Source organism: Apteryx rowi, unplaced genomic scaffold, assembly GCF_003343035.1.
Source record: "Apteryx rowi isolate R43461 unplaced genomic scaffold, aptRow1 scaffold_260, whole genome shotgun sequence".
NCBI classification, from domain to species: domain Eukaryota; kingdom Metazoa; phylum Chordata; class Aves; order Apterygiformes; family Apterygidae; genus Apteryx; species Apteryx rowi.
The window spans coordinates 540,748-563,472 of NW_020448975.1; the positions used below are offsets into that span (position 1 = coordinate 540,748).

The 22,725-nt window shown below is 39.2% G+C and overlaps 2 protein-coding genes across 8 annotated transcripts in view; one reads left to right on the top strand and one right to left on the bottom strand.

Moving 5' to 3' along the window:
- Positions 1-21,686, top strand: part of CROT (carnitine O-octanoyltransferase) — a 22,337-nt gene extending 651 nt beyond the window's left edge. For 2 of the 7 annotated variants that reach the window (XM_026067681.1, XM_026067679.1), the window contains exons 2-17: positions 413-536; positions 6,357-6,481; positions 7,270-7,451; positions 7,637-7,761; positions 10,608-10,716; positions 12,695-12,788; positions 12,882-13,007; positions 13,456-13,557; positions 14,163-14,246; positions 14,354-14,461; positions 14,747-14,877; positions 16,250-16,373; positions 18,345-18,423; positions 19,237-19,330; positions 19,501-19,620; positions 20,732-21,686. In XM_026067681.1, the coding sequence (XP_025923466.1) occupies positions 422-536; positions 6,357-6,481; positions 7,270-7,451; positions 7,637-7,761; positions 10,608-10,716; positions 12,695-12,788; positions 12,882-13,007; positions 13,456-13,557; positions 14,163-14,246; positions 14,354-14,461; positions 14,747-14,877; positions 16,250-16,373; positions 18,345-18,423; positions 19,237-19,330; positions 19,501-19,620; positions 20,732-20,852 (1,839 nt within the window). In that variant the 5' untranslated portion in view covers positions 413-421 and the 3' untranslated portion in view covers positions 20,853-21,686. Of the gene's footprint in view, positions 1-119; positions 312-412; positions 537-6,356; positions 6,482-7,269; positions 7,452-7,636; positions 7,762-10,607; positions 10,717-12,694; positions 12,789-12,881; positions 13,008-13,455; positions 13,558-14,162; positions 14,247-14,353; positions 14,462-14,746; positions 14,878-16,249; positions 16,374-16,830; positions 18,424-19,236; positions 19,331-19,500; positions 19,621-20,731 lie in introns of those variants that run through there. The other 5 variants (XM_026067680.1, XM_026067677.1, XR_003253821.1 and 2 more) reach the window with 5 other exon arrangements.
- Positions 21,687-22,221: 535 nt separating this feature from the next.
- Positions 22,222-22,725, bottom strand: part of LOC112967011 (multidrug resistance protein 1-like) — a 51,137-nt gene continuing 50,633 nt past the window's right edge. Inside the window, exon 27 of the mRNA XM_026067689.1 lies at positions 22,222-22,428. Coding sequence (XP_025923474.1) covers positions 22,222-22,428 — 207 coding nt within the window. The remainder of the gene's footprint in view (positions 22,429-22,725) is intronic.

A 22,725-nucleotide genomic window follows, 5' to 3' on the forward strand; every position in this document is an offset into this window, starting at 1 on the left:
GCCCGGCGGGGGGGGATCGGCGGCAGAGCTCCCCGCTGGGCCTCGGCGCGGCGGGGGCAGCGGCGCTGGCGCCGTGACTTCCCTGTTCCGCGCGGCGCCCGCCTCGCCGGCGGCTTCGCKGGCGGCTCCTCGAGGAGGAAACGGCTTCGGGTCGTTAATCCCGGCGTAACCGGAGAAGGCGCCCGCGGCCTTCGGTGATCGCTTTCCCGTGTTGTTCTGCGTATCCTCTCGCAGCTGGGGAGATCTGCCAGGAAATCCGCTGTGCTGGCGTTGTCAGTAGATGCACTTCCATGATATGGGGTTTTTACCATGTAAATAGCAGGGAAAAGGGAAAAATATGAAAGGGGAGATACGACACTAATCTTTAAATTAAGGTTCATAATAGACTGTTGTTATTGATGTCATGCTGCAGATCCACATCATGGATAAGCAGGTGCTTGAATCCTCTGAAGAGCGCACATTTCAGTACCAGAATTCGCTGCCTTCGCTGCCAGTGCCTCCTCTTGATGAATCTTTAAAGAAATACCTGGATGCAGGTAATGACTTACTATGATAATAGTAGCATAGTGTGTGCTGTTGTATCCAGGCTGATCTGAGGATATTTGCAAAGTAGAATTTGTAGAGACAGGTTGTATCAACTGCTGTACTTTAAAAAAACAAAATCCAGACAAGTTTAGGGCACAAAAGCTCTTTCTTTAGGTCCTGAACAGGAAACTAATTAAAGTGTCAGAGCAACCTGAGTACAAGTTCCCATCTTATCCTTACTTGCTTCTCTTCAGCATGAATCAGGCATGTGTAAAGGTTGTTGGTTTGGGTTTTTTTTTCCCCCCTGAGAACTTATCTTTTTGCAGCTATATCAGCTGGTCTAATAAAAGATACTGCTATACAAATCTTGTTTTGTGTAGTGACTTCTTTGCTTGTTTATGAGTGTGTTTGCCCAGGATCTTTGTGTAAAAAGGGGATTTCAAGGTCTTTTTCATACTTAAATGAATTTTCTTTTCTTTCTTCTTTTTCATGAATACTATTAATTATACAGCAGTAAGGAAAGGCAGTGGTGAGCATTTTTGGATAATCTAACTTGGCAAGGTTTCTGCCTTGTAGTGCTGGCTGTCTAAACAAGATAGAGTAAGAGAAAAGTTTTGAAAACAACATCAATGCAAATGTGTGTAGCTTTGTTTATAAAGCAGAGCTGATTGGTTGGTTCTTTGTTATCATATCAGACTTTGATAAACCAGGGAGGACAAAGTTGTGCTGCCCAGTATCTTCCTTTTTTTCCTTTTTGTATGTTTCTTTAATAATTTTCAGAACTCAGAGACACTGAGCCTTTCTCTGAAATGTCTGTTTTGTCTTATTATCTTACCCATAAGACAGAAATGGCAACAGAATTAAACTTGGCGCTCTGTCCTTAGCGGAAACTAGTATTATACCATAAATTTCCTTTGCCAAAATACAAATCCCTAAATTCACTTCAAGTTCCCTTCTATTCTAATTCAGTGCAGTAGAAATGGCATGATGGATGGTAGCAGTGATAGGAGAATGCTCCTTATTTGATTATGTCATCAGGTTTTGATACTGAGTGTTGAAATGGCGGCTTTAGAGAAGGACTATTATGTCACAGATGTGTTCATCACCAAAATTTTTTTCTTTTTGTTGTAATGCAGATAACTGGAATTATATGTGCTGTGATAGCAGAAAGCAGGCAATAACAGACTTGCCCTTTAGAAGTCAGTTTTGTAAATCCAGCTGGACTCTCCAAGTTAATAAATAACTCTTTCCTGGAGTAATGTAAACTGACTGAGAGTTTGCTTGCTCTTGTCTGATTCTAATCTATGTTTTTATAGATACCTATCACATCTCTCCTCAGTTGCGTTTTGTTTTCATGCTGAAGTTATTTCCTCCTTCCTATTCTTTGGGCGTAAGCCATTCTGTAACTTTAATCATCCTTGTGGCCCTCTCAAGTCTCAGTAGGAGTTGGGGGAAATTTAGTCCAATACTTGTTAATCTACCACAGCCTTTCCTTGTACACCTCACTTAAAGCCACATTCTGCAGTGCACAGCTCTAGGCACTGGCTAGGTCATTCTGAAAGCTTAAACTCTTCCATCTGTTCTGTCCATGAAGGTGGGTGAAGGAAGGAACGTGCTTCTGAAGAATGACTCAGAGCCTCCAAATGACCCTGCATAAATGCTCTGAATCTTTCTTTGCCTGTCCTCAATTGGTTGGAAGAGGACCTAGGTACTTAATGTGAGTTAGTTTTCCTGCTGATAAAGTTATAAGTATAAAGGATAAACACCTGTTTAAAACCAGTTGGCTAGACAAGCTGGACAGTGTGGGTTTCAAAATGTGCCGTATTTATCGCTTCACAGCAGCTGCCTCTGCTTTGGAGTCAAAATTCCTAACCTTGTTTTGAAGGGAAGCCTTGAGCAGAGGAGGTAAAAGTAGCCACAATATGTAGCGTTTCAGCTCACCTCGGAGATTGAGACTTGGAATCTTGGACCCATCAGCCTGAGAGTATGAAAACCCAAAGCTCCTGCTTTCAGAAGGTGCCCCAACTATACAACTAAGGCTGTCTTGCACAGGATACTCCTTGTTCATGGATGGAGCTGAGTTCTTGTGGAGAAAGGAAGACAGGATCTGTGAGCCTAGAGAGTGACAAGATAGAAGTTGCACTGAAGTCTAAAGGGACTGAGTTCTCCTTCCACCTGGTGCTGCTTCTACATCTGATCAAATAGATTTCAAATGAAACGTGGGCATGTAGTCATAGAATTGCATAGGTTGGAAGGGACCTCCAGAGATCATCTTTACCAACTTCCTGCTCAAAGCAGATCCAGTCCTTTCCCTTTGCAGTCTCTTCTTAAACTGAACAAACTCAGTTCTCAGCCTCTTCTCACTATCATGAGCTCCAGACCCCTAACCATCTTGGTGACCCCTTGAACAGGGACCAGAACCCAGTAATTTTGTTTATTCTCTCTTTTTTTGTGAGTGTGTGCATATTGCTGTGTAGTGACTTTGTAACCTGAATAACAGACCTGAATAACAGAGGGTAATGGCTCCTTTTACACTGTGTGGTAGTAAGGTCACTCTCTTGGAAACCTGTGTGTTGGACTGGCCTCAGGCAGGGGAGGGTCTGGACACCAGGTTTCCCATATCCTGAGTGAACGCTGTAACTGCTAAACTGTTATAGTATAGGTGGATGGCTCTGTCTCTATCGTTTCTTTCTCCATTTGTGTTCAGAACTGAAGTTAGCGCAATTCAAACTGCATCTAGATAAGGTCTAGATATGTTAGGTAATGCCTGAATGTGCTTAGCTGATCCTATCCAGCTGGGCTGTAGGTGGAATGCTGGTACCTTTCCACTCATGGTGGTGTTGTGATGGAATTTATGGAGGCCCCATTGAATTTTAAACAGATGCTCCGTTAGATGGTGCTTGAAAGTGGGTGTTCTGTCTTTTTGCTTAAGGCTGTCGGAATCCATTTAAAGAGGCATTTGTACGTAGAATCTGGCCCTTACTGTCTCTGTTTCTCCTGTAAAATGGGAAAAATACCATTAAAACTTKCTTAGACTGATGTGCAGTGGCATAAGGAAGCCAGGATGTAGCTGAAAATGGATTTTTGCTTTTCTCATTGGAAAAAATACTGCAAAATACTGAAATTCCTTTTACAATTAGGATAAAATTTGAATTATTTTGAGAAGGACAAGAAAGACTTACCCTTGATGGAGGAGGATCAGGTTAGAGAACATCTAAACAAACTGGACATGTGCAAGTTCATGGGACCTCATGGGGTGCACCACGAGAGAGCTAGCTGATGTCGTTGCAGGGCCACTCTTGATAGTCTTTGAAAGGTCATGGCGATTGAGGGAGGTTCCTGAGGACTAGAAGAAAGCAAATGTTACTACTATCTTAAAGAAGGGCAAGAAGAAGGATCTGGGGAACTACAAGCTGGTCAGCCTAACCTCACTCCCTGGGAAGGTGATGGAGAAAATAATCCATGGGTTTACGAAGGGGAAACCATGTTTGACCAACCTGATAGCCTTCTACGATGAGAGTGACTGGCTTGGTGGATTACAGGAGAGCAATGGATGTTGTCTTGACTTTAGCAAGCCTTTCAACACAGTCTCCCATCCATCATCATAGACAAACGGATGAAGCATGGGCTAGATAAAAGGCCAGTGAGGTAGATTGAAAACTGGCTGAACTGCCAAGCTCGAGGGTTGTGATTAGTGGCACAAAGTCCAGCTGGAGACCAGTAACTAGTGGTGTCCCCCAGGGGTCAATGCTGTTTAACATCTTCATTAATGACCTGAATAATGGAGCAGAGTGCTGCCTTAGCAAGTTTGCAGATGACACAAAACTGGGAGGAGTGGCTGATACCCCAGAGGGTTGTGCTGCCGTTCAGAGGGACCTCAGCAGGCTGGAGAAATGGGCAGAGAGGARCCTCATGAAGTTCAGCAGAGGGAAGTGCCAAGTCCTGCACCATGGGAATAAGCCCATGAACCAGTACAGGCTAGTGACCAGTTGGCTGGAAAGCAGCTTTTCAGAAAAGGCCCTGGGATCGTAGYGGGCAGCAAGTTGGCCATGAGTCAGCAATGTGCCCTTGTGGCCAAGAAGGCCAATGGTATCCTGGGCTGCATTAGGAAGAGCATTGCCAGCAGATCGAGGGAGGTGATCCTTCCCCTCTACTCAGCCCTGGTGAGACTATACCTGGAGTACTGTGTCCAGTTCTGGGCTCCCCAGTATGAGAGAGACATGGACATACTGGAATGAAACCAACAAAGGACCACACAGTTTATTAAGGGACTGGCGCATCTGTCATACAAAGAGAGGTTGAGAGAGCTGGGACTGTTCAACCTGGAGAAGAGAAGGCTCTGGGGAATCTTATCTATGTGCATAAATCCCTGGTGGGGGGGGAGTAAAAAAGATGGAGCCAGACTTTTCTGAGTGGTGCTCAGTGACAGGACAAGAGGCAATGGGCACAAACTGGAATACAGGAAATTCCATTTAAACATAATAGAAAACTTCTTTACTGGGCAGCTGGTCAAGCACTGTAACAGGTTGCCCCCAGAGAGGTTGTGTAGTCTCCACCCTTGGAGGTATTCAAAACCCAACTGGAGATGGTCCTGGACAACCTGCTCTGGTTAAGCCTGCTTTGCACAGGAGGGTTGGACTAGACAATCTCCAGAGGTCCATTCGAACCTCAACCATTCTGGGATTCTGTGAAGAAGAAAAAAGTGGTGGTTGGAGGCAAGTGGTCATGATTGCGGTAAGGCATAGTTGTGAGAAAGTAAAGTTTTAATTCTACCAGGATAGGTGAGTATTTGAGACCCTGCCCAGCTGAAATGGCTTTTGTTACTCCTGAAAGCTGTATTAGAGATGATATAGATACACAATTAGTAAAAATTAAATCAGTATCCTCCTGTGTTGTTTGACAGCTGTAAGTAGATCACTCAGGGTTAACACTGTAGCAACACAGACAAGAAAATAACTGGTGATAGTGACCAGCACCCTCAAAAATGAATCAGACTTTTTTGTGAAGGTGTTGAACAAGCAGAAGAAAAGAACACCATGCCATATGCTGAAGATTTCATAACTAAGTATAAAGATAACACATTATACGCAAGGTAAGTATAAGAAAACTATTAGATGTGCCTGTATACAAACCAACATCAGCAGTGCCTCTTACTGTTACTGACAATAGATGGCATGGTATAAAGGTCTTAAGGAGGGGTTTAGATGAAAATAACGAGTAGTTTTACAGATGTTTACAGAGAATGTTTAGAGAGAACTGTAGCCCCCATGTGGCAGGTGATCTGAGAGAAATCCAAAGGTATTTTAAAATATAAAAATTTGATAGTAGTAACTGCCATCACTGTCAGTCAAAGGTAGGCTAGTGAATGGGGATAGTGAATGAGAATTGATGGCCAAAGTGCTTGTAGACCATGATGGGCCTTTAAAATGTAAGCAAGTAGCTTGTGGTTGGTGCAGTAAGGTGACAGAAATATATGGCTCAGCGTATTAACTTCCAAACAAAGTTCACATAAATTTGATTATTCAGTGAGTTCTGTAGCAGTATCTCCAGCTACAGTCTTAAATATATTAGATTTAATTATCTATTAGATATTTCAAGGTTTCAGCAACTGCTTTCATTTACTGACATTTTTATTTGTTTAAAAATGTGTGTCCCTATTAGAGTATGCTGTGATTTATTTACAGCTTTTAAAAGGTCTTTTTTTCCCCCTCAAGTATTTGTTTTAGCAAAATTAATTTTGGGTGCGTTCATTCCCTCCTCTGCCTGTGAATATCTGAATCTTGGAATAAATCTCAGTATGCAGTTGTCTTTAAAATATTTCCTTTTTACAGTGAAGCCATTTCTAAATCAAGAAGAATATCAAAGAACAGAGGATATAGTTAAAAAATTTGAAAATGGGATTGGAAAAGAGTTGCATCAGAAATTACTGGAAAGAGCTAAAACAAGAAGGAATTGGGTATGTATTTACATACTTAAGAAATTGTACCTTAACTTATTCCTCTGTTGGGTATATATTTTGCTGCATCTACTTCACTAGGATAGAAGATAACAGCATCTTTTTGGAGAACAAGTGGAAAGTTGGGGGTTCAGGATCCAATTTTGTGAGACACTAAGATGTAATCTTTGATCTTAGGATCTTCATTATATCTGCCACTCAGCTACAAAAAAGCAATTTAGAGTTCAATCTCTTTCCTTTCCTGAAGAATCTACATGTTAGCATTTTAAAATTGTCTTTCAAAAGAGAGAGAGATACAAGGGGGACTGTTATCAAATGGAATTTATGAGAGCTCTGTAAATCTTAACATGACATACAACAGGGATTTTCAAATCATGATAGAAAAAATACGTTATGAACTCTTTGTCCCAGATTCCCTCTCACACAGATCTGCTCTCTTTCCTTTTTTTATGGAATGATCCCTCTGGTATTCACAGCAGCCGCAGCTGACAACTACAAGTGGTTAAGCAGAAGATGAGTATCAGGGAAGAACTCTTTGTAGAAATTTACGATTTAATAGCCTTAAACAGTATTGAATTTTATTTCAATGGCTTGAAAAGAGAAGAGCTAGATGTGTCATTACCCTCAGCAGGTAGCTTTTGAACCACTGTCCTGCCTTCTGTTATATAGGAGCTACTATTCAAAATATTTTTAAAAAGAACTTAAAGGAGATTAGGCAGTTGAACTGTGATTCAAGTGATTATTTATGCCTAAAACATATTCTGACGGTAAACATTGTTCATTTTCAGCTGGAGGACTGGTGGCTGAATGTGGCTTACCTTGATCTTCGCATATCAACGCAAATATACTGTAACATAGGAGGCCCTGGCCCCTTTATTGAAAACTACTGGCCACCCAAAGAAGGCACTCAGATAGAAAGAGCATGTGTTAATATATGGCACACCCTGAAATACTGGGATCTGTTAAGAGCGTAAGACTTCAGTATTTAGAATCAATTATTTTTTCTTAATGATCTGTGTTTGAGTCATGAAAATATGTTTGTGTTCATTGGCATAAGTTCTTTGCAATAGAGGGTGGGCTTGTCTTACCCTGATTTACTTGCATAGCTATCTCCTCTTGTGCTTAATTAGTTTTTGTTTATTTTGTCTACTATAGAGAGAAGGTGGCAATAGAGAGATCTGGGAATGCTGTTTTGGACATGAACCAATTCCGAATGCTCTTCTGCACTTGCAAGATTCCTGGAGTTACCAGAGACTCAATCTGCAATTATTTTAAAACTGGTAAACAAATGCAAATTGTGGGTTAATACAGCAAATGATTTTGCATTAGGGGGCTAATGGAGTAGTCATTTCAATCATAAAGCATTTGATTTCTGAAGCATTGGGTCAGATACTGGTTGTTGAATGCTTATGTAGGGAATCAAAGAAGAAATCTAACCCACTAATTTTGGTATAATTTTGGTATTGGTATAATTTTGGCCCTCTTTGGTATAATATTTAGTATATAGTTAATGTTAAAAGAAGACTTTGCTTCAAATTGTATGTTACCAGCCTGATACCCATAGCAAGTATGCTTGCATTAAGAATTGGAAAAAGACAAATTCAATGTGTTATAGATAAGGGTGAATTCCATGTATAAAATGGACAGAATTTCAGCGTCATTTGTAACACATCTTTCTTCCCACATTGATTTTTCTGGAATGTGCTCCCATATAGTCTGATGGGATGCTTCCTACTTATTTTCTATCGTTGTGCCATTTCATGGCTTGGTCAACTACTTCTCTTTTCAGTTTTGAAAGTATTCCACAGTGATTCTCAAAATCTTTCTCTTAACTCTGAATGGTTTTCTGGGGTACATGGTCAAGAGCTAGAGAAAAAGGGTAATGATCTCATTCATCCTCCACTAACAAATCTTGTAGTATTAGTAATCAGCTGACTGAAATCATACACACAATCTGATTCATCCAGAGGTCTTTAGGAGCATTCCTCTAGTGAATCAAGGGAGATGTGAATTCCTGCAAAACTCAGGAATTCAAGTGGAAAGAGGGCTTGCTTTGGTCCACAGAAGTTATTTAAAGAGACTTCCATACAACAGAACATGATGAGAAGATACAGGGTTGCATGCAAGTTTCAGGTTTTTAACTTAGGGTTACAGTTGAAGAGTCAGTTTAAATGCCAAAGTATAGAATAAACATCCAGATGGTTGAAACTCAGAATGTCCTGTTATGATTGCACTTAATAAGTAAAGCATTAAGCAGCTGTGATCCTGTGGAGATACAAGTCCTTCATATCCCTYTTCTGCTTTAAGATATTCTAAGATGTTCATTAAAGGATCTTGCTTTATCATTTTTCACATGTCATATGCAGCAGGTGAAATTTATTTCCATGTAGATTATCTGCCTCCAGATTAAATATTTAGTCCATTTAGTTGCCTTGGTTCTCTCTGTGATTGGTGGAGAGAAATGGATACCTCCAGAGAATGATTCAGATCATCCAGATATGCAGATATCTAAAACAGGCAGAAGGAATTGCCCTCTGGAGAGGGACCTGTTTCTGTCCTTTGGCTATAGAGGGAACCAGCATAGTCTAAGCATTTAAAGTAGGATTCAAATTGCAGAGCAAGACAGCTAAAATTTAACAGTTAATGTCAGCTTGGTATTGAAGATCCCACTAAAATGAAACGAAGAGAGTCTAATCAGTGGCCCCAGAGAACTGTTAGTTCATCCTGCAGCAGACACTTTAATTGAAACAGATGAAGAGCTCCCTAGATTTCATTAAGTGTGTTGAGTGGGTCAGGCACTTAATTCTGGGTATCATCATTTCCATGCTTAATTTTACTCCTTGCTTTAGACAGCTAAGGTTAGGAAGATGCTACCTAACGTATGCTAATTTGCCATCATCCCTTTTTTTTTTTTAATGTTAGAACTTAACTTCTTGATCTGTGAAGATGAACTGCACATGAAATAATAGATTTCCCCCATGTCCTTAAAGGAGATAGGTATAGAATTGTATTGTCTGATTTGGAAAGCAGGGCCATAAAGAAAGATGTAAAAGAGAACAAGTATCTTATGTCTAAGATTAAAGATTTTTCAGATGTCCATTGTTGGATGTGTTTGGAATACTTGTGGATAAAGTGGCATATGTTTCTCCTTTTTCCTGAGGCAGAGTTCTGGGCTAGAATAGACATAGCACCGGGGCTCAGTTTGAGAGGAATGTAACCATGTTTCCTGGGGTTCTTTTTTGTGAGAACCTTTTCCAACTCTTTTAGTGTTACCTTCATATAGGTGGATTTGGTAGATCAAGGCTGTGACTAGTGTGGGCCAGCATCACCTGTATTTCTGTATAGGGGCCAAATTTGTGTGTCAGTGCTCCATTTTTACAGATTTGCATGTGCTGATCAGGTCTCATTGACTTCTTGTCTGTCTGAGTTCCTGAGCTGCATGTCTGCAACTGACTGCATAAACACGATGAGAACTGAAGGACTCGATTCCGTTTCTTGCTCATAAGTGCCATTTGAGACTCCTTCAGGTTTCCCATCTGGAGTTCAGAAGGGCGCAGGTTTCATAGGTCCTGTATTATACCAGAGGGGGCTGGCAGATGCTTTAGATACTTAAATGCATGTCAAATGGCACTGCATGTTTTTGTATGGGCAACTGAATCAAGTACAAAGTGTTTCAGTGACATGCTTACTGCATTACATTCATCTTTACTTAAAAAAAAAAAAAAGCATGCAATGGTCTTAGTCTGATCAGCTTTCAGAAACTAACACTTATTTTTGCAGAGTGTTCCTGCCTACAAGATGCACAAATAAGTGACATATTTACTACTAGGTTATAACCATGACTTGAAGTAGTTAATAACAGTGAAAGTTATGTAGCTATGTAGATTTTTTTTTTTCCCTGATAGTTTAAAAAAATTTTTCAAAATTGCTGTAAAATCATGCAGTYGGTCTTTGAAAGTTATTCTTTTGGTCTTGGTTCCTGTTTTTAACTGTATAAAGTATTTCATGTTGAACAAAAATGGGTCTGCAGGTCTCACTGAGTGGTCTTTTTCCTGTATATGTCACTCACTTTATCATCAGTGTTGGGTTCTTATGTTTTGTTTTGTTTTTTTTTTCTTCATTTCAGAGACTGAAGGTGAATGCCCGTCTCACTTAGTAGTCCTGTGTCGAGGCCGAGTGTTCGCCTTTGATGCTATACATGAAGGCAATATGCTGAATCCTCCAGAGATTTTCAGGTTTTCAGACTATCTTGTTTCAACTGAGCTGTTATATTTGAGCTACATACCAAAGAGAGTCTTTTTTTCTCCATCCCCCTCACCCCCCGAAATTGTATCCCCTGTAGCTGAAGGTTCAGATTTCAGTAAATTCTGGATCAGTAGATGACATATTCTTGTCATGAAACATGAGGATCTTTTACTTTTGTAATACACCCTAGAACGTCATGCAGAAGCGCTGAATGAAGATGTTTCAACAGGGAGCATCATTTGTGTGTGAAGTTTTTTGGCATGGACCTACCAGGATTATAAGTAACAAGATCAATCCATATGGATAATAGTCTCATTGCTACTTCATCATTATCAAAGATAAAGCACCGCTACCCTTTTGACTTCATTTTAAACCTTGTTCACCTGTGGTCACTTTTGACAGGATTGGAGGGCTGTGTTTCTTGTTGGTGAGTGCGGCAGAGACAGAAATCCTAGTATATGGTGACTGGCAGTACTTTCTACTAGCAACAGAGCAGTGCAGCAGCATTTCACTCACATTTCCTGTCTTTGTGCCATACCAGGGATAACCAGCCTTGTCTGTGCTCTTTCATACTCCTGAAATGCTGCCAAGGAGCAGAGTGAAAGAATTTGGCTCTTTAAATGGTAAATTTCAGTACTACTAGTGCAACTGGCAATGTTTATAGCTTTTCCATGTCACCTCTCCTGTCTCCCAGTAAATCACAGCCTCACGCAAATGTGCCAGCTTCTCAAACTGGCAATGCAGGTGTGGCCACAACCTTTTCTGTGCTATTGGCCGAAGTGTAATGTCACTTATACAGAGGTAGGTCCGGCATAAGTGCCTTCAGATCAATTTGGAACCTATGTGCATTTACTTCCTAGAGRGGGGTTGCACATTTCATCTTCTAGGAAGAATTTACTGCATTTGTGAAATGTTGCTTTTGGAGTGCAACAGAAGACTTTTTTCTGTAATTAACAAAAAAAGATGTCTGTTAAAATTAACAAAAGATGGATGGCCAAATTCCTTAGGCAAGGAAAATCTCTAGTTAGAGCAGCTCGACCAACTTTTCTGGGAAGTCTGGTATTTTAACAATTGCAAAACATATTTCAACATCTATATTCCAAATTTTTGTAGTGGTACATGTTAGATCAAGCAAGTGACAAAGAAATGAACAAATAGAATGCAGACAACTGTGAAAATGTATTAGCTCAGTAATACCCCAAACCTAAAGCTTTCTATTGCCTATAGGAAAGGCAGTTGTCTGTCTTTGTTAACCTCATCATGGGTACCTTGTATTTTTGACAATTGTTTAAGAAATTATCAGTGATGAAGTTTAATGGACAAGAGTGCTGGAACACAGGACAAGCAAGACTAGTGTCTGCATTCTTAAAGGTCTGTAATTTGTGGAATTTCTTTAACAAAGGGAAAAGAAACCCAGAACAGTATGTGCAGATTTTGATTTGCAAACTAAAAATCAACTCTCTTAACAGCTCTTTGAAGTGTAAATGCAAGGAAGAGTTTGGAACCAGAAGTATTCTTGTGTAGTTCATCTCTGTATTTAGGATAAACTCTTTTAACTACTGTTCTGCTATAAACTTCAGGGGTTTTCTTGAGCTGAAGTTTTGCCCTCATATCAGGTTAGTTGTTAGAAAAGCTGCAGTATTGTGAGTGTCTGCTATTAAGAAAAGTTTGAGCTGCACTGTTGAAGTCTAAAATCTAGTTTGAAACTGGGTTAAGTGCATACAGAATACTTCAGGATCATGATTGTTTACATGTAAGTTTGTACTGGGCTGGTAGCTGCAATTCAAACTAATTATTAGTGACTGAAAATGGAGCAGGCCTTCAGCTGCCCTTATGTTCTGCAGGAGCTGATGAACACTTCCTGAAATTTCACATTAGCCTCTGAATGTAGAACAAAATTTTCAGCTGATCAAAAAAAAAAAAAGTGAATGTGATCTCATCTCCATATATTCTTTTTTAACTTTAAAGGCAACTTACATATATCCAGAAAAGATGCCATAGTGAACCAGATGGACCAGGACTGGCAGCCTTAACAAGCGCGGAAAGGACGAAATGGGCAGAGGTTGGAATAATTCATCAACTGACTTCTCAGAAGAGCATTGTGATTGCTGGAAATAGGGCATTTCATTTATCTCTCTCCTTTTATGCCATATAGATACGTGAATATTTAATTGATCTTGATCCAAAAAACTTAACTCTTCTGGAAAAAATTCAGAGAAGTTTGTTTGTGGTCTGCCTGGATGATTCTAGTCCCCATGCAACTCCTGAAAACTACACCGAGGTAGCTAAGGATTTTTGATAATTATTACCTGGTGGTTTTTATATAAAAATTTCCTATGTAAATGTGCATACTCTTTCTGTGGTAAAGCAGCTTTTCTTGCTGCTTTAGAACAGAGAAAATGAAGCAGATGAATGTGCAGATAATGTTTCTTGTTGATCCACAGGCATATTCTAATTGTTAGAATATTGGAAGTGAGAATGGCTGAAATCTACCTACATAATCTGATAGCCCTCCATGCTCCGGGGTCCTCAGAAATATAGTCACCATCTTTTTACTACTCTCTTATTTTAAAACATGAGGTTTATAATCATGTTTTGTCTTCAGCTGATTGTAAATGTCTTCTCTCTCAGTCAGGCCTCACCACCTTATTATAGGCTTGGTTTAACTGACAGTGTTGGCAGTCTACTCAGAGTTTTTGAAAACACACAGTATGTAACTTTTGCTTTAGGTTACGAGGCTGGGGCTAACAGGTGATCCCACTGTCCGCTGGGGAGATAAATCCTACAATAGCATATTCTTTTCTAATGGAACCTGTGGTGCATTCTGTGATGTAAGTTAATTTTTTTTTTCCTTATAAACCTTTCAAATGCTTCTTTACTAACTTTTCCCTTTCAGAGTAATATTTTTAGTGTTTAATATATTCCTTTTTAGTGCAGTCTTGTTTGCCAGACAAGGTGCCTGGTAAACTTGCAAAAGCAGTCTGCTTTTACAGTGCTTGATATTACACCATACCTGAATTAAGAACGTGAGTTGTGAAATCATAATCTTACTTCTGAAAGTATTTAATGAGGGAGTTCCAAAGAGAAGAAATACATTGCACAAGGCAGCTTAAAATGAACCCTTTGCATTACATACCTGCTGCTGAGCTGTGTTTTCAGTCTCAGATAACCGTTCTTGAATGGCCAGGATCCTACATCCTGCCTGAAATCTCCTTCTCCACAGCAGTGCTATTTTGTGCTTCTCTATCTGGCTGCAGAGCAGTCAAAACAGCAGGTGGACTTACGGTAGTTCTACATGTATTGTAGAGGAACTAGAAAAACAAGTCCAACGCAGCACAGTAAAGCTGTAGGAGAAAGAGTTGGGTAGGGAAAAAAAGCAACTTGATCCTCTTCCACTTATGCAAACAATGTGATGTCTTGTCTTGTGTGATTCCAGCACTCTCCTTTTGATGCGATGGCTTTAATTACCATGCTATCTTATGCTGAAGGCAAGATTAATGAAAATGAGGGAAAGTGGAAGGTATGTGTTCTCTAAGCTTTCAAATGGATTAGTTAATGTGTCTTTTCTTATGGATAACATTTTCTGTTTTCTTTCTTTCTTTCTTTCTGTCTCCCTCCTCCTTCCAGGGATCAGATAAAGTAAGGGATATTCCATGGCCAGAGGAACTTGTATTTACAGTGGACCAAAAAATTATGAATGAAATTGGACATGCTAAAGAATCATATTACAAAAAGGTGGACTTTCTAGCTGCTTTTCTCTCTTAATTGTCTCTGAAATTTTCATTCTATTTGCATGTTTTTATCTGGCCTTTCTCCATGCCAGAGAACATGGAGGAATGTGTACTAGTGATTTTTGATTTGAACCAGAGGACTTATACCAGTGCTAAATTTGTTCCACTGCTGTTTTTTTTGTTGTTTTTTTTTTTAAGCCGTATGTGTTTTATTTATTTGAAGTGGATAGAGTTGTGATTTTTGCAGTTCTTAACTTCCTCTGTAGCTATTCCTCCTGTGGTTTGACAGGTATCTGACCTGCAACTGGTGAATTATGCCTTCATATCCTTTGGAAAAGCATTGATTAGGAAGAAGAAACTTCATCCCGATACATTTGTGCAGCTTGCCCTCCAGCTGGCTTATTACAAATGTCATGGACGGTAAGAAAAGTGCATTACTCAGATTAAAAATAACAAAATAGATTCTTGGTGAATGGGATGGATCTGGAGATACAGAAGGCCCTGCAATGCCACCGTATAGTTTGCTGAGGTTATATAAGAGTGAAGAAATAAAGTTTCTTTACTGTAAAAAATGAATAGGGCCTGCCTTTGTGCCACTGAAATCTATGGGGCTTGTGCTCTTGGATTTAGGAGAAGTGTGTCCTGCCCATGGGGATATGCGTGCACATATTGTGGAATGGAGGGCAGAAGACAATCTGTGAAAACATATATTAGAACAGTAGAATGTAAATAATTGAGTAAATGCCTGTCTCGCAATTGATTCTTTAATGCCAAACAGTTGCTCAGATGAGAAGAAATCTTAATCTGTAGCAAGTGACAGCCATCAGCAAAAGAGTCTTCCAAGCCTCTAAAAAGCCTCACAAACCTCACTCTCGCTTTTTCTTGAGCACCATAGGATGTGAAGCATGGGGCAGAATAATAAAGATATAGATAGTGACCATCCAAATGCCTGGTTCTGTGTTTTGGGCATGTCATTTTGGTTTGTATTCTCAGTAAAAGACAGCATTCTTCCTGATGATGGTGCTCCCAAATTTCTCTTCACCAGCTAGCACTGATCATGGCTTGTGCGAGTCATTACTGACCTGGCGGGTATTGCTTGCTTCAGAAAAAAAGGTTTCATTATGTAAGCATGATGCTTAGTCACTGGAGATGCTTGTCTCATCAGAAGAAAGGTCACGAGCTCTCACAGTTCACAGAACACTGGAATAAATTAATTGTCMAACTAAAAAAGCCTGTTAAGCCTGTTTTAAAATCACCTTTATGGGACATGTAAAGTACATATGAAATGGTAGAATCTCATAAGGCTAGGGACCCTCCAGAGCAGCTATAGATGGGTTGCATTATGCAACAGATAAGGATCTGAACCTTTTCTTTTGAAACCTAAAAGCATTGGGAGATGCTGCTTATTTCAAGTGTGACTCATAATTTTGAATTTTTGGATGATGTAGATAATTTTTTTTTGTTGGAAATACGTATTGAAATTGAAACTTACATTGTTTCTGCTTATTTACACTAGAAACTGGTGGATCTGTAATCTGCAGAAAATAGCCATGACAGCACGGCCTTTTCAAGGCATGATTACAGTACTGGCACTTTTGCAGTCATCTGTCTCATAAAAGCTTGCAGCTCCTTAAACCTTCTTTTTAGACACAGAATTGTAAGAAAATTAGTGGCCTACTAATAGGTATAATTGGGTTTGATGTGTAGGAAACGTCACAGAACTTCTTTCTTTAGAGAGAGCAAACAGTTTTGTAGAGTTAATGAGATACTCTTCCCTAATTTTTCTTCTTAGTCCGGGCTGCTGTTACGAAACTGCCATGACCAGGCGTTTCTATCATGGCCGCACAGAGACCATAAGATCATGTACTATGGAAGCAGTGGAGTGGTGCAAATCCATGCTGGATCCTTCTGCCAGTGTAAATATGCTTTAACCATAATGTATTTAGAAGGCCTGTCATTTGATCTGCTTACAGTTCATTTTACTGTTGTCTCATTAACGGGAGTTGACCCGTTGCCAGTGCAACAAATTCCAAATGTTGGGTTGCCTGAAGGCTGGCTCTGGTGGTTGTGACTGAGGTGAGCTGTAATGTGTCAGCTTGCTTTTATCTTCTATTATATATTTACCTTTTGGCTCAAGTCTGTCTTAACTATATTTGCATTGGTTCCCACCCAGCTGCTTTTTGAGGGGTGAAAATCAATATGTTCTGCTGTGGGGTTGTTCTGTTGTTGTTTTATTTTAAGTGAAATGGGGAAATGTTAATCAAATTGTTGAGTCTGAGGGCAGGGTTGAAATCTGTTTGTGTTGTGGTGGTAATAGGGATGTATTCCAGAGTGTCTCTGAACAGCTGAACCAGTGACCTTTTCTCCTCCCAGCTGCTACCCTCCTCGTCTTTGGCTGGCAAAGGATTTCATGCCTTTCTTGCCAAGTGAAAGCTGTGCAAAAGCTCTTCCTGTTGTCCCCAGTGCACGTCTCTTGGAGCCTGAGAAGTTAAGCCAGGAGCAGATTTTGAAACAAAAGGCTGCATACCTTTAGGGAAATTCAAAGTTGCTATATTGTTAATGCATCTGAGAAACATACAGGAATATGGCTATCAAGAAGTATACGTGATTGATAATTAGTCGTGTGGAGCTGGACCTCACTGGCTTCTTGTCACGTATGCTGCAGCTTTAAAACTCATTTTTCCTGCTGTTACTCAGATCTGCTTTCCTATTGCAAATCTGGGTTCCTGTTACTTCCCTGCTCTTCAGTTATCTTCTAACCATCAAGGAGACTTCTATGGGTATTACATACTAAGGTTTGTTATTTCTCACAATAGCTGTTTGTAGCCTTTTTCTCCTTCTCTTTGTCATTTTAAATACCATCCCAAACATATTTCTAGTACTCTTTTTCTGTGATAAACTCTTGTGGGGCTTTGAAAAGCATTCAGTCAGTTCAGTAGTATTGAAATTAAAATGTTGAAAAGCCTACCGCTAGGTGCTTTGCAAAAAATAAATCCTTTTGTCTCACCTTTTCCTTTTTCCCCTTGTGAGCCCACTATCTTGACTTTTATCCAAATCTGGCAGTTACTGGCCAGGTTTCACATTTCTCTGCTGCAGTCTCTTACATAATGAATAAAAGGTGGTTCTTTAGTAGTAAAAGAGCTACTAAGATCTAAGATCTTACAAGTTGAAGATCTTGGTTGTGTAGAGATGTTTCCCAAAGCCTCCATTACTAAAACCTGTGTTTGTTTTTTATTTTCTCTGTTTTTAATATTTAAATTTCAATTTAAAATTGAAAAAACATTATGGTGGACAGAACTACTGGCATGGAAAAAATGTTTCAATCAGTAGAGAAAAGTTGGGAATGCAGCTGGCATCTCTGTATGTTTTCGTTAGAGTAAAGAAGTAAGATAAAGCACAACAAAAAGTGCAACCTCTTCACAGTTTTTTCTTTTTCTTTTTTTGGCATGAAAATTGATGATCACATATATATGCGGTTGCACCTGCTAAAAGTTAATGTGTTTCTAAATAAGTGGTATTGTGGTAAATTGTTGGTTTTGATTTCTGTAGTTTATAGTGGCCACTTTATTGTTTCAACTTGTTTGGGAAAGAGCGTGAGGTTAAGGATACTATTCTGTGCAAAAGTGGCCTGAATAAGTGAACACAGATACAGGAAACAAATGAGCAAGTTCTCATGAAAAAGGAATTTGGATTTGGGAGATAGAGTTTGAGAAATTTAGGGAAATGGATGAAACAGAGGTTCTAATGCAGCCTTTTCAAATTCTTAAATTTTCTTCTGTCTGGAATTGCTAGAACTTGCGAAAGGGGAAAACTTGCTGAAGTGTTTCCTGATGTGATATTCACCTGGATTTTGTTTTTTATTTTTACTTGTCTCTTACTTTACACAGGCTTGTCAACGACAACAACTGATGCTTAAAGCATTTGCAAAGCACAATAAAATAAGGAAAGAGTGTGAGAATGGAAAAGGTATTTTGTGTTCAAAAATAATTTTTTTTCCTTGTGGTTGAATATTGCTGTATGCAGATAACACTTTCTTTGTCTCCTTGCTGTTAACCTGAGTAAAAACTACCCCTTAACAGGTTATATTTAAGGAATTTTGGGGAGAAGAACTAAAAACTAGTCCTTGAACCCTTCCATGTGTCTCAAAGACATATTCACCTTAAGTATATTCATTTTTTCTGCCCTATTAAGCATTATTCCAGAATACCCTCTGGCCAGATAGTGTACTTGGCTGGAAAGTGGGAAATGAAATCTCCTAAGGTGGAGGAGAGAATTGGGTGGGATTCTGTCCCGCCTGTATGAGCGTGTTAAGCTGCTCAACAAATGAGAAGAGGTAACAGAAATAATCACCTGATGAACCTTAACACTCTCTCCRTCCTTTTTGGTGAGTTATCTAGGCGACTGTGGCCTTGAAGGCTTCCTGTTCATCCTTTCTAAGTAATTGCTGACAGTGGTCCAGTTTCACTGTGTGCCTCTTTGACTGAAATGGAAGTTTTCTTGGTTATGGTTTTTGTTTTCCACAGCAACCGTGCTGGGTTTCATTTCAGTTCATTTGTGTTTGAGCTAAGTGTTGCAAACTGAATATGATGAAAGCCTTAGATCAAACATTTGAGATGTGTTTGTATGTACTACAGCCTGAATCTTGTTGGKTTTTTTTGCACAACTCAGTAATCTATCTGTCCTTGAGCTGCTATTTGAGCTTCCTGCTATCTAGCCCAGGAAAAGCAGAAAATCAGGAAATGCTGCTCTTAATGATGCAGTATTTGCATTTCTTTGCAGGATTTGACCGTCATCTTCTGGGTCTCCTACTCATAGCACAGGAGCAAGGACTTCCAGTGCCAGAACTTTTTGTGGATACTGCCTTCACAACTAGGTAATTGGTAGTCTTGTCCTGTAAGGAATTCCTTGATACTGAGGACTTTGTTACATTGGCCTTAAGCGTGCTGATTCTGTGATCTGTAGAACAAAATAACTTTTTTGTAAAGGTCGCTTTGTTTTAAGTTAGCGTTAAAAACACTGCTTTTATTTTGTGTTATTTTACAGTGGAGGAGGTGGGAATTTCGTTCTTTCAACTAGTCTGACTGGCTACACTAAGTTTAGTGGATCTGCACTTCCTATGGTACATCATGGCTATGGCTTTTTTTATGCAATCAGAGATGACAGGTAAAAATACAATTTCCTTTTTGGGCATGGCTCTGTCAGTATCACAAGGAGAAGGGCGGCTGAATGAGGGAAGGAAAAGACAGAAGAAATAAGGCTGAAGTGTCAGAAAGGGTTGCGAAGTGAGGTAGATGAGAAATGAGAATAGAGGCATTAACATTCTGGGAAAGAGCGTGTGGGAGGGAGGAAGGACAAACAGAAGGTGAGGTGAGTACCGAGGTACTGACAATGAGCAGAAAGAAAGGAGCAGGGAAGGTGAAAGAGGGAGGAGCAAAAAAAGTTAGCTTATTTTAAAATAAGCTTTATTTTTAGAGACCATTAAAGGTAACACATGCAAATATGTTTTTAAAAAGTAGTATTTGACAGAGATAGACCAGATGGTTAGGGAATATAAGGGAGCACACTATCTCTGTCTCTTGGCAGTGAAGCAGAAATCTCTTGACTCAAAGTAGACCTGTTTGAGTAAGGAGAAGCTGAAACATCTGGATTCCCTTTTTATACAATGGTAGAATTTGAAAAGAACCAATTTTAGCTTTTTAGTCTTATGGACCAAAATTATTACTTGTTCATCAAACATAATAAACTGCTTGATTATATTTATAATATATTGAGATAACTTGCTATTTGGTGATTTAGGTGTAATTTGTATGACTTGTTTCTAAAACTAAATATGAATTTTGTGCAGATTGTATTCAGTTTGAGAGTACAAATCATTCATACTTTGACCTATCACTCTGTATTGATAAATAGATCTAGATAAAGATTTACCTTCATTAGGTAAATAGAAAAAAGTACTTTAAACCTTACACTAGTTGCAGAGAAATGTAATTCACAGTGTTTTCAAAGCAGAAAAATTATGTAACTAAATACGTATATAGAGGTAGGTATTTAAGTCAAAGAAGTTACAAGTTTCAGGATCTGTCAGCATTATTGCTTACTGAAGGCACTGAGGGTCTGGATACCTAACTCCTTTGACCATTGAGACACTATGTTTATGTGCCAATTTTTGCTTCAGAATATGTGTCAATAATTTGACATTTCAGGACAATTAGTGCAACTTGTTCTAGACCATGACAATTAAGAGTGATAACTTTCTTGTTTTCTATATTGATAGGGTTATTGTCACCTGTTCTTCCTGGAAATCATGTCCAGAGACTGATGCAGAAGTGCTGTGTAGAACTGTGTTCCAGTGTTTTCAGGACATGTTGCAATTAACAGTTACAGCTCAGCTGTAAAGCTGTTAATGATATAAAAGAGTCTTTGCAAACTCACAAGTTATATGTAGTACTTTGAAATGAAATGCTAGGCAAGAAAACTGTTATATTCAAGTTAAGACGTTTAATGATCTTTATGAAGTCTACCTATTTTTATGGGATTTACTGGTACCAGTACCCATTCAGGAGTGATGTAGCCATTTGCAACAACAATGCAAGCAGTAGTACCTTATCTATGTAGAGCTATGCAATATTAAAATATGCCTCAACAATGCAAATGTATTTGAGAGACATGGTTTTGGAAATGGAGAATTTATGGAATTTTGTATTTATGATCTTAGTAGTAACGTGTAGAATATTTTGTAATCTAATGATACTCTTTACTTCAGTGGAGCACTTAACTGTACTTCAGAGTAACCACACTGTCCTCAGAGGTGATTTTGCTTCCTATTCATAGTGGTTTATGAAATAGAAGGACTGTCTTCATCAGGTTGTATGTTATTTTATGAATAGATTATCTTTCACTTTTGCTGTTGGGGTTATATCAAACAAATGTTCTATCCATGAATGGAGATGTTCCCACTACATTTGTTGTATAAGAGCACTACAATCTGAAATATTATTGAGAACTCCTTTTTCAAAATAAAAACAGAAAACAGGATATGAATTGCAAATTCTCCAGAGTTTACATCTTCTAGTGAATGTGAATCTCTCTGCTGCTTTACACTAATAATACACAATAAAAGTAAGCACTGAATGCAGTTTGATAAGATTCTCAGGATTTTAAGACTCTTTGATTCCTCTGTTCGAGAAGCTTTGTATTTTCCTCTCTTAATAAAGCTCTTTCAAAAATCATCTTTGTATTGACTGACTGATTTATGGATTGACTGATTATAGCAACTAAACTTTATGAAAGAGCTGATCTTGGTGACAAATGACAAATCTGAAGTAGAGATTCTAAAATACCACCCCACTGTTTTCCCTCTTCTTAAACATTGGAGTTTTGGGAGAGTTCGGGGATTGTTTTACACTAACACCTACATCCTCAGCTAGCACAGAACCAGTCTCCTTGCCCTCTAGAAGCTCTGTAACATACTATTTTTGCAGTAACAGGGACAGGGTCTCTCTTTTTATTTTCTTCTTCAAAGCTTGACGCTTCCCTGTGTAACAGGTCAGGATGTGTATTTTTAATTTGAGCAACAGCAAATATTTGTGCTGGTGGAAGAACATTCAAAGTGAGAGTTAGGTTCTTAAATAACTGAGGTGCATTTCCTTTATTAGTTACAAGATTTAAGGAAACTATTTACAGAATTTTACCACATCCTTAATATCCTCAATAGTGTCTCATACAAAATACTGAACCAACAGACACTATTGATTTGCCTGTTAATCATACATTGTATGGCCCTGTTTGAACATTGACCAGAGAATAGTAGATGCCTTTTTCAGCTAAGAGCTGTTGATGAGTCCCTTGTTCTACAATCTTGCCGTTCTGGACCACGGCAATCTTGTCAGCGTTCTGGATGGTGGACAGGCGGTGGGCTATCACAATGCAGGTGCGACCTTCTCGGGCTTTATCCAGAGCTTCCTGGACAACCTGTTCAATGAACAAATCAAAAGGCAAATTAAACAAAACAAAACTGCCTGTCAGGAGTGAGCTGCCCAGAATCTGTCATCTCCTAAGTAATTTGTAATACAGCAATGAGAGAGGTGAGGTTTCTAGGGCCTCAGCAGTAGTAACTGAACAACTTTTGAGCATCCAGATTTTAAATTTAGCCTACAGTGAAAACCTGTCACCACTGATGACTGTTCAGTTCCTTGTTCATACATCTTTGGGGTGGGCAGAATGCAATTGCTGGGTGCCTGCATTCATATTTTCACTTGTGCCTGCAGT